Genomic DNA, 11,414 nt, shown 5'->3' on the forward strand with positions numbered 1-11,414 from the left:
AATTACAGTCTCGATTGAAGAGTTAATAGATAATCATGGACTAAATTGAAAGAAGAGGTCTTGAGCTAGGGTGGGATGAAATTCAGGACTCAATTAAAGAATTTTTATAGAATCAGAGACTAAATTAAATATAGAGAGTAAAAAGTGTATGACGCGTATTAAACATACACCAGCATGTGGCGTGTGGCAGGAGCCACTAAAATGGGTTGGCTAATTACACTTCCTCTGTCCATCAGAAGCAGTCTTCCTAGGTGTCTATAGAAGTGTCTCGGCAAAGGCTTCCATTCAGGGCAGCGCAAGGCTTTAGCGATCATTTTTTCTTCTTTCTCTCTACTTCTCTTGGATTTTGTAGCTGAATTTCTTTTCTTCCTTTAAGGCTGCATTTTATTTTTAATTGTTAATTTCATTCCCTCTAGTTTTAACCTCTCAAAAATGAAAAATCCAAACAAGCTTTCGCAAAATCAAAGATAAATGTGGAATGATTAAATAAATAAAAAAGAGTGGCATGGCTTTTTTTAATGTATTTGTTGCATGTGATATATTGTTGATTATTGAAGAGCCTATTGGGAAAACATAGAGTTGTTCTATAGTTTATAAGTGGAAAATCGTTGAATTTTTTTCTATATTGTATCTAAAATATTTGCTGGTCCATTTATGACCTGGCTACCAGATGGGGTTTTTTTTTTTAATTAAAGAAAATGATAAGAGTACAAAAAATAAAAAAAAAAGTTTATCTAAAAGGTACGAGAAACAGAACCATTCTGGCTTTAGATCATTTGTGTTTGCCTGGGTATGCATGCATTAGTGGGCCTCGGACAAAAAACATGGTTATGCCCATGTTTCATATTAACTTCGGCCACTGAAGCAAAGATTTGATTACACTGATCCAGAGAAGCAATTAAACTCAAAAAGAAATTAATTGCGAGGTGTAGCAAAATATGTGCCTCATATGCTACTGAGAGGAGTTGAGATATAAATGGATTCTTTACAACTTTGGCCATAAAAGAAAAGGGAAAAAAAATACATCAACTGACTACTTCTACAAGTCTAGGTTTGTAATGTAAAACTACAAAAGATAAATAAAATGTTGTCCTATCCCAGAAATGCTGCCATATTTTCCACAGCTGCTGCCTATACAGATGTCTATAGTTTTCTCTCCCTATGGCTTATTTGAGAGTGGCACCAGAATAAACAAAATGACATTAGACAACTTTCGCTTGCAAATAAGCAGAAGCGCAGAACCTTATTCAGGCTAAAATGGAGAACTCAGTAACCCAACATGAACACATGCGAAAATTCTTCTGTCTTTTGTACATTTGAAGCCGACCACATTTGTTTACCTATGAGTGGTTGTAGGCGGCATCGGATATGTCATAGGACCCATGTTCATCGGTGCACCAGGAACCATTGCTCCTGGTACTGGGGCTCTAACACCATAAGCCATGTGTGCTGGTGCTGAAAGATTCACTGGGGTGCCAACTGCTGAAACAAGGGGACCTCCTATAGGCTGGCCTATAGTTGGTGGACCATATATACCAACTCCTGGGGGACCAGCTGGGTGTGGAGGTGGTTGTTTAGCTGCTTTGCCCGAGGAACCTGCCACAGCAGAACCATTTGTTTGACCAGTTATCGGTCCTTGAGGTGTTGCAATGTCTCCATTGCCAACACTGGTGATATCGTGAATGCTGGAGCGCCTCCTATCTTTGTTCATTGAGTTAAGACGAATAAAATACTTTTGAGCATGGCTTGCTACTTGGGTAGGTGTTCTTGTCACCACAAAGTTTCTTGATATACTTCGCCAGTCACCCTTCCCATATTTGTCCAAACCAAGGAGAAATAACCTGTTCATCAGAAGGTTACAGAAGTCAATACCACCAGAAAAATTCTAATATGCCATGCTTATAGGTTCTTACTAAGTGTGTTAATTGAAAGAGAATATGCACATTGCCACAGAAGAGAACTGAGGAAAACACAGCACATGTCCTTCAAGTTTTACAATTCCAAAAACCATACAGTCATAGCTCCTCAACAAAAACACATAATAGAAACTCACATCTTCCGCTAATTATTTGTGTAGCATTGAGCAGGAAAATCCCACTGCAAACATACTAGGTGAGAGAGTATGCCTTTTGTTGTGTTTGTCTGTGTTGGGGAGGGGGGGTTGAATCACGTTGTTAGAATTATTTTTTTCCAAACCTCTGATAGCAGTCACAAAGAGGCCATAATCACAATGAAAATGAACAATTGAAATTAGCTTCGCTTCAAAGGCTTGAATGAGAGAGGTGGTGGAAAAAAAGAAAGCAATTCCATTAAAACCCTCTAGGAATCATCTTACTGGACTTCGACTGCTAAATGTGTGCAAATTTATGCAACGGTATTCTTCAATCAATCTCTCCAATTGTTGTTACAAGACTCCCTTATTCTGTAACATAAAGCCAACATAATCTACGCTCTACTAGTCTCATTATTCAAAGAGGAAAGACTTTCAACAAGGAACTGTTGCAATAATCCATAGATCTAGGCTTTTGATTGGCAATTTGAAGGAAACTGGCAAGACAATGGATGAAGAAACCAGAAAATCCAGTAATAGAAGCTAGAGCTTAATAACAGCTTCCAAACACCACAGAACCAGCAATGGATACATTTTGACCTAATACAGGAAAATCCCTGTAACCTATCCACCAACTGAACAAATCAAATGAAGCCAAAAACACGTACAAGTAGCTCCACTACTAGCCACGAGACCATTGCTTTAGCCATCCCCTGTCATCTTGGTAACAGGCTTCGTTACTTGATCAAAGATTTCTCAATTGTGATCTTTCCAAGAGACAGAAGAAACGAAGTGAAATGACTTTGACAACTAAGCTCAATTAATTTACAACAAGACCTCCCTGATCCCATGTACAGAATTTTTTTATGATTTCCCCCATGGAAGAATAAGACAAATTTACACAAATGCATCTAGTGCCATGTGGAAGCAATGGCAGAAACCACACTATTGTTTATGAATCTTTAGAATTTCCAACCTCATCACTAAAGCCTAAAGGTCATAGGGTTCAAACAAATAAAACATCCAAAATGCATAAAGGAATATAAAAGATGTTAAGGACGCAATCTGGGATGTAATTTAGTGCTTAAAAACAAGTTTACATGTATTAAATCTTCTTGAAATATTGAACGTTTTCATATCTCATTTGAATAGTCTCCCCCTGATCAATGGTATGAGAATTTATCCAACTCTAAGGTGGAGCCAAATCAGAGGGTTGCCTAAGCAAATGAGATACAGGTTTAATGTTTATCCAACTCTAAGGCCTTGAACTGTAAGCAAAGAAGAAACTTGAGACATGAATATTGTGCTTTTCTGTTTTAGATAGACAAACATCTTGTTTGAAGAGAAATAGTTGTATTAAGGCTAGGGTATGTAAGAGAGATAGCATTCTAAATCTCCAAATTTAAAGTGAAATTCTTTCATCATCTCTGTCAATGGAGTAGCTCAATCAACCAAAGAACATAAATCTTTTTTCTCACTCTTCTTTAATATTACTATTATTGCAATGGAAGAGAATACAGAGAAGCAAACCAGATCCCTATTCCAAGCAATGATGCACCAAGGAAAGATTCTACTTTATACATCAGTTTCAAGCTTCCATTCACATTCTTGAAACATTAAGGTGCTCGTCTACTGGAACAACTTTCTAGACAATCAGCCCTGTCATCTTAGCTATTCTCTGACAACTGAATCTACATAACAAGGTTTCTAGCAATGCAATTCAATTAGTTTTATTGAATCTTTAGCTTTAGAATAAGAATCACCAGTCATTTCATCTCCCACAAAACTGAGGACATTTCATTTTCCCAATCCCTAGACCAGCATCTACAATTGTTGTAGGTAAAACTATGTACTAGCTGTTTTGAAACAAATAATCCAAAGCAAAATAGGAGGCTGAACACAATTCAATCAGGAATACACTAGCGTAAAAGAGAATGAAAGGGATAGTACACCCTAAAAGTCTTGGAAATCCAGTTCAGATCCCAAACATGCACAATGGTGAAAGATTCTGGTAGCAAGTGTAACAAATACTTCTCTCATGGTTTTGAAATCACCTCTTATTCACCCACTTTCTATCCTCTCAAGATTTCCAAAACCTAAAGATTTGATCAGTGATTAGCTAGCCCTAGGGTACATTCAGCAGAAAATGCATAGTGAAATAATTTGAGCAAAGTCAAAGGAAAATCAAAGCTTGCAACAACTCTATCAACAATAACCACCAGGAGACCTTGATTTGAAGATAAATAAAATGATAATTTACCTGTGCTCATCCTCAGTCCAAGCAATCCCCTTACGGCGCTCTTGATCTGACCTTGAAGCTTTATTACCATGATTGGACTCGCTATTATGATGTCCTAAGTGACCACCCTTCTTTCCAGTTCCTTCATCACCAGCATGGCTCGTTGAACCTTCTGAAGAAGAACTATAACAAGGTAAAGGCACACAGCCAGCTTCAATCTGATTAATATCCTCAACCAGAAGCTCGTAGTGATGTTTAATCTCTTCTAGAGTTTTACCAGGTACATCCTCTGCAATTTTCTCCCACCGATCTGAAGCATCTTCAGGATAAGTAGCAAGGGCATTCTCGAATGCCTTGTCATGTTCTCTAGTCCACAGAGAACCACTGCCTCCTTCATCTACAGACATCTAGCCTTCTCTGAATTATCAACAGCCAAATCACTCACGAGATGAGAAAAAGATATATACCAAATTGCTCCAGAATCTAGGCCAGACTATAAGCCAGTCGCCAAAACCATGGATTTTTCTTGAAGGTTGGATCTAAATTATTTCTATATTTGGTATCACTAACAACCGGATTGACAGTAGACTATAATTATGGAAAGCAGGATATGTAAAGCTATAGAGGTAAGCAAGAAGAGGAAAGAAGATAGACACCAGAAGAGGCCAAGAAAGATGAACCAGAGTTCACCTCCAATAAAAACCACACAGCCCCAGTGGAGTACGTGAAGAGTTCAATGGTGATTTGCTCCTCAATTCAAAAACTTGGACTCTTGTGAATTACTGACCTACTGATAAATGAAAAGGCATCGAAGTATGGTTAGACCATGAGAAATATCTGAAAAATCACTAATTAAAAGATGCAATAAATAGCAGCAAATAAAAATATACAGAAAATATGCCACGGTGAATCTAAGGGTAAATGGTAATTAGGGCACTGGACAGTGAGATATGAAAGAGACAATGGAGAAACCAAACAAAGAAGAATAATAACTCAGAGGCCTACAGTGAATAATAAGAGTATTCACAAGGCCATTTCTAATTCCAACAAAAACAAGTTAACTGTGTGCCCTACTTGACAACAACAGTTTTAACAGCACAGGCCCACAAATAATTTATCACTCCACAACACTGCTATTTTTATCCTCAAATTTTACAGTATATATAGGCTCCAACCTCCTAACTCTCTGTTTTTTTTCCAATGAAACTAAACAGTTGAATTACTCACATATAAACTGCAAGATTGCGATCCAAAATAGAAACTTTCAAAACAATGGAGGAAGGGCAAACGAATACAGCAGAAAGTTTTGAAGTAGGAAATAAGCCATTGCATCCATCTGGGTCTCGATAGTGAGGAGAAACTCAAATCAAACTATAAAAAAAATAATCAAAAAAGTCTTAATTTGTTCTAAATTCAGAACCCTCAGCATAATCACTCCTCTTGGGCTTTCTATGCTAATCATGTTTGCTTGCATCAATGAAGCACCAACAACAGTAAAACTTTTAAGTGATACCCCAGGAATCAACTACAGAATTAAATACCCACCTGGGGAAAGACAAACTTTCATTAAAGTGAAACAACAAGTAATCAAGGATTTCTGTTTTCCAACTCTTGGTTTCATGGCTTAAAGGAAAAACCTAACTCCAGATTCCTTCTTTTTTCACAGTCCAACCTCAGTAACCGTACAAAACACCATAAAATGAAAGACTACCTACAACTCAGTTTCATAAGATTTTGACATTGCAACTAACACACAAGACTTTACTTTCAAAACTGGTACTAATCAAGTATGAGAAACAATAAACTATGGGGGGGAATTAAAGGGGTAAAAAAAAAACTAACCTTTACAGTGCAAAACCTCCCTTCTCCCCCACCTCCTTCTCCATATCACTGTGAGTTTTTGAACTTCCCTTTGAAACTAACAAAAGCTGATAACTTGGCAACTTCTACAATGCTTTATTGACAGAACCCCCATGTTCAATAAAACAGAATTAAGAGCTAATAAGCACAAATATTGGGAGTATCCAGAAATCGGATAAAGCAAAAGAAAAAACCATTGAAAGCAAACAAAAAATGAACCAAGAAAATAGCCTGTAAAGGAAAGAAATTTACAAAGGGCAACCATAGAAATTATGAATGATGTTGATGGGTTCTCCTGAGAGAAAAAATCAAGTAAGGAAGGGTCCATCCATGAACAGGACTGGTCATTGGTCCCATCTTCAATAACAACAACTTGCTTACACATATAAAAAGACAGCTTGGATTGAAAAAGGCTCCCCCAAGTTGACAGACACTGGAGACCTCTATACCCCATTAATATCTGACAAAAGATTGCAAAAAAAAAAAAAAACACCCTTGTGAGTGAAAAGTGAAAGGAAAAAAAAATTGTTTTCATCTTCTTCTCTTTTTTTTTCTCCCTCTTCTTCTTTTCTTTATATCCAAAATGGACCAAACCGAAGATTAATTGTCAGTATATGAAGATAACCATGCAGAGGGAAAAGAACAGATATTATATTTAAATTTAAATAATTATAAGACATGTGAATGATCACCTTTGTGTTTTCTTCTACACAGATATGAGTGAAAAAATCTAGTAAAGGTTCAATCTTGAAACTGGTTGGTGCTGCCTTTCTTTTCAGTTTCTGATGAGTGATGACGATGCTGCTGCTGTTAAACACCAAACAGTACAGTAAGACAAGATTGTCAATGACTTTTTAGGATAATTTTGTTAATGAATATATTGAAATTCCTATTTTGTTTTTCCGGACAAGTGAATTTCCTATTTTATATGTCTATGAATTAGGTATATTATTTTTATTTTTGTAAAGACTCTTCCCCAATCATTAATCATTTGATGACGTGATGGTAGATATTTTTTAAATTATTTTAAAATATATATATATATATATATATATATTAAAATAATATTTTTTTATTTTTTAAAATTTATTTTTAATATTATCACATAAAACAATATTAAAACACTTAAAATATAATTTAAAGTAAAATAAATAAATACAAATTTTTCCTAAAATATTTTTAAAATACAAAAACAAAAAAGTTATTCATTAACAGACTTCACAAATTCAATTATTAAAATTTTCCGATAAAAAATGAAGTTAGCATTATTCTTTTACAAATATGAATACAATGACATAATTATATAAATGATTGTATAATATAATTTTTGCAATTTAAAAGTTGAATTATCTTCTATAGTAAGATAATGTCACTTATGAGATAGGGTTATAAGATATGCCAAGATTGCAAAATATGTATGCTACAATAAAATTTGTCACATGATATGTTAAAAATAAAAACTGAAGAACTCTAAAGGGTGTAGATCAACTGGTCAGATTCTAAATTTGCTTCTTAGAAGTTACCAGTTTGAGCCTCATAAATCAACTAGGCCACTGAAATCTTACATGGTCGTTAACTTCAGGGCTCGTGGGATTAGTCGAAGTACACGCAAGCTGATCCGAACACCCACGTTAATAAAATAAAAAAAACCAGAGGCTAACAAAAAAAATGGCATCATCCTTAACAATTTTAACAAATTCAGATGCCAAATGTTATTATTTCGAATCAATTGTAGAACTTCAGTCTTTCCCATATCTTTTCAATCCAGATACGTTATCTTATTATATAAAATTATCGTCATGTTAGCTATTTGCCTTCCTTTTTTTTAATCCAACATGTCCATCGATCACATCATTCAATGCGGTTGATTTTATTTGATACTGTAATAATATTGTTTTTTAAAATATTATTTATTTAAAAAATATTTTAAAAAAATTATTATTAACCGAAAACAAGATGAAAATTAGTCTAAAATGAATGCCATGTCTACTCTAGATTTTATTCTAAATTAGTTTTTTCAATACACGTATTCTTGCCATGTTTCAAAATATAAAGACTTTGAGTGAATTGCATAAAAATATTTGGTAATTTACAAATATAAATAACTGAATTTGGTATGTAAAGATTTGTTACTGATATTATTGAAAAAAAACTTTGATGAAAATTAACCCCACAGTTAACTCACAGTGATTTTTTTATTATTATTATTTTTTTTTTTTTTACTCCTCTTCAAAGTTTTCTGAGCTCAGCAACCAACAGTTTCCCATTATAGCCCCACTAATAAATTGATGCGTTGCAAGTTGCAAGTTGCAAGTTGTCGTGTCTTTATGTGCACCAATAATTATCTGCCACATATAAAAAAGGTCAAACAACTCAAGCTCATCAAAGCACATGTTCAGTCGGTTGTCGCCGCAAGTGGATTTTGTCTTGCCTGAAATTGATTTCTTTTTCCCAGTTGAAGATATCGCTCTGCTTATTTCCTTATGCCATGAATTAATCTTTTTGTTTATATTATCCATCAAATAATTCTCAATGGATAACCTTAGCCTCTGTTCAATAAAAAAAAAAACAAAAATCAGCACAACAACCTGACTGAATTGAATAGAAAAGTTCAATTGATATGATTGAGGACGGTGGGATTTAGATTCATAATTTTATTCCATGTAACATTTTAGATTCATAATTTTATTCCATGTAACGTGCATGAAATAACCATTTAGCAGGTGGTCCAGCGATAAAAGTTTGAGATCAAGGGATTTGTTTTTCTTGTAGTCTCAAGTTCGAACCATGTGGTTGCTAATATGATGGCCACTGGAAACTTACATGGTCGTTAACTTCAAGGCTCGTGGGATTTGTCGAGGTACGCGCAACCTGGCCCGGACACCCACGTTAATTCATAATCTTATTCTATGTAACATACATTGAAAAATTCCATGAGCTAACCATCTAGTAGATGGTCCAGTGATAAGAGTTTAGAACTAAGGGGTTTGTTTCCCCTGTAGTCTCAAGTTCGAATCATGTAGTTGTTAATATAATGGTCACTGGAGGCTTACATGGTCGTTAACTTCAAGACCCGTGGAATTAGTCGAGGTACGTGCAAGCTGGTCCGGACATCCACGTTAATAAAAAAAATACCATGAGCTCGAGAATGATTAAACATGCTCGAAATTTTAATATATTTTCAATTAAAAAACTACTATAAAATATGAAAGTTATTATAAAAAAAGTTGCATCTTATCTTACGTGGATAGAGCATAAACCGAACCACTACAAAGTTACGAGCTTTTTCATGAAAAAATAAATAAAGTTGCAATTTGGGAAATAAAGTAATAGACCGTTTCCTTGAAATCATAAGAGATTTGTGATTAAAATTGGCTAGGCGCAAAAAGTGGGTAAATGTCAAACTATAGGGGCTATCAAAAAGGGCGGTCCATAGTTTTGGATAATTTCTAATCCTTTTTCTGTCCCCATGAATTATATTCTACTTTCTTCAATCTTTTATGGACTTAATTTAATTCTAATTAACCGAAACTCGTGATTTTCTAACTATAGCAACATGCATATTACATGGTTTTATATGTTGTAAACTATATTATTCCTTGAGCAATGTTATTTTCTCCATCATCAAATTTTATTTTTTTTTAATTTTATCATCTCAAGTATTGAGAGAAAAGAGGGAGTCCTTAAAAATTAAGAGTAGAAAGAATATGGTCAATTAACCATATTTTAGCCACGAAAAAAGCCAATTTTTAGTGCCAATGGATCTTTGCATAGTAGATTTCTATGAAGGTGATTTGAAACTTTCATCTTGCCGAAAAAACATGAATTGAAGCTTGAAAAAGATTTTTTATTTGATTTAATTTTGAGTTTTTGGCCGGATAAATGGTGTTTTAGAATTAAAAATAATTTTAGTTAGGTTACAATGATATATGTTCTGGTAAAAATAAATTGAAAATAAATTTTTATGTTTAAAAACTCAAAACTTGACTTTTTAATTGCCTAAAATGGTCAGGATTCAAAGCAAAGGACAACACATTGTTTATCCAAGTGAATAGAATTTCCTTATTCCATAAGCAATTTGTGCAACCACCGAGAGCACAGATGTTCTTCGGTGTGAATTGTGCATGTCCATGTTTTTTTTTGCTTTTTTTTAATTTATATTTTTTCTCTTATAAGATCCTTCAACACTTAATTTATTGGATATTGTAATTTATAATTTATTATGATTTACTTTTTTTATGTGTGGTTATCTTAGTCTTATTATCTAAGTCATGGACTTGGTGGGTTAACATAGTTGACTCAAGTTTTTTTTTTGTTTTTTTAATTAATTTTTTTCAGTTTCATCATTCAACATCTTCAACATTTGATTGATTATGAATTAAGTTTTGTCATTTGTTTTGGTTTGTTTTATATGAAATTATCCTAATCTCATGACCTAAGTCACGGATTTTGAGAGTTAAGCCGAGTAGACTTAAGTCATTTTATTGTGTTATTTTTTTAGATTGATTTTTTTTAATTTTATCATTTAACAATGGTTTTATTGGGAATTAAGTTTCATAATTTATTTTAATTTTTTTAATTTGGGGTTATCATGGTCTCATAACCCGAGTCAATATTTTTTTAAAAAAATATATCGTCTTGAATCTTTTTGAGTCAAACTATATTTTTATCAATTATCCAAGTTGCATTTGGACTCATCAAGTCAATCGGGTCATATCGGTTCAACTCTGATTTTTTTACTTGTGTTTGAAATTTTAATTCTGTAATTTCAAGTTAATTTATCTTTGCATTTGAATTGAAATTATAAATCAAGTCTACCGGCCCATGGTTAGGCTTAACCATGCACGCCTAATCTATTTAGTCCAAGCATCTAGTCTTTTTCTCTGGTTTTTTTTCATGATGTTATTATTGATTAATTTATGTCATTTTTGCTAAGAAGATTAAAGATTTTTCATGATGATATTATTGATTGCTTTATACATAATTATGTGTTAACATAATATGCATAATTTTTTAAATAATTCGCTCACTAATATTGAATGAGAATAGAGATTATTTTTTTTATTAAAATTATATGCCTTTTCCTTTTTAGTTCAAATTTTTATATTTTTCTTAGTTTTTTTATTGTTGTTATTTTTTATTGTTGCTGATAAAAAACTGTTTTGTTGTCAAAACAAAAATAACACATGAATTCGAAAAGATAATTTGGATGAGAAAAATACATTTCTCCTCCACAATTTTATTTATCATTTTTTTTACAAATAT

General features: G+C 33.4%; 1 protein-coding gene across 5 annotated transcripts; it reads right to left on the minus strand.

Moving 5' to 3' along the window:
• Positions 1–929: 929 nt before the first annotated feature.
• LOC7457158 (transcription factor SRM1) lies at positions 930–6,536 on the minus strand. Of its 5 annotated transcripts, none has more exons than XM_024605544.2 (4): positions 6,132–6,536; positions 4,980–5,076; positions 4,311–4,706; positions 930–1,841 (listed from the first exon to the last, which is right to left on the minus strand). In XM_024605544.2, exons 3-4 carry the CDS (start codon positions 4,694–4,696, stop codon positions 1,337–1,339), a joined length of 891 nt encoding a protein of 296 aa, XP_024461312.1. In that variant the 5' UTR covers positions 4,697–4,706; positions 4,980–5,076; positions 6,132–6,536; the 3' UTR covers positions 930–1,336. The 5 variants fall into 5 exon arrangements, with proteins under 5 accessions (XP_024461312.1, XP_006380485.1, XP_002310052.2 ...); XM_006380423.3 differs by having other exon boundaries at positions 4,980–5,079; positions 6,132–6,535; XM_002310016.4 differs by lacking the exon at positions 4,980–5,076.
• Between the last annotated feature and the right edge of the window lie 4,878 nt (positions 6,537–11,414).

The sequence above is a fragment of the Populus trichocarpa genome, chromosome 7, assembly GCF_000002775.5.
Source record: "Populus trichocarpa isolate Nisqually-1 chromosome 7, P.trichocarpa_v4.1, whole genome shotgun sequence".
Lineage (NCBI taxonomy): Eukaryota > Viridiplantae > Streptophyta > Magnoliopsida > Malpighiales > Salicaceae > Populus > Populus trichocarpa.

What these genes read in the sequence shown, in the direction of transcription:
- LOC7457158 (XM_002310016.4), bottom strand. Translation starts at nt 4,696, where the DNA reads ATGTCTGTAGATGAAGGAGGCAGTGGTTCTCTGTGGACTAGAGAACAT. An exon ending in TGGACTGAGGATGAGCACAG is followed by an intron (nt 1,842 to 4,310) that starts GTAAATTATCAT and finishes TCTGATGAACAG; the next exon opens with GTTATTTCTCCTTGGTTTGG.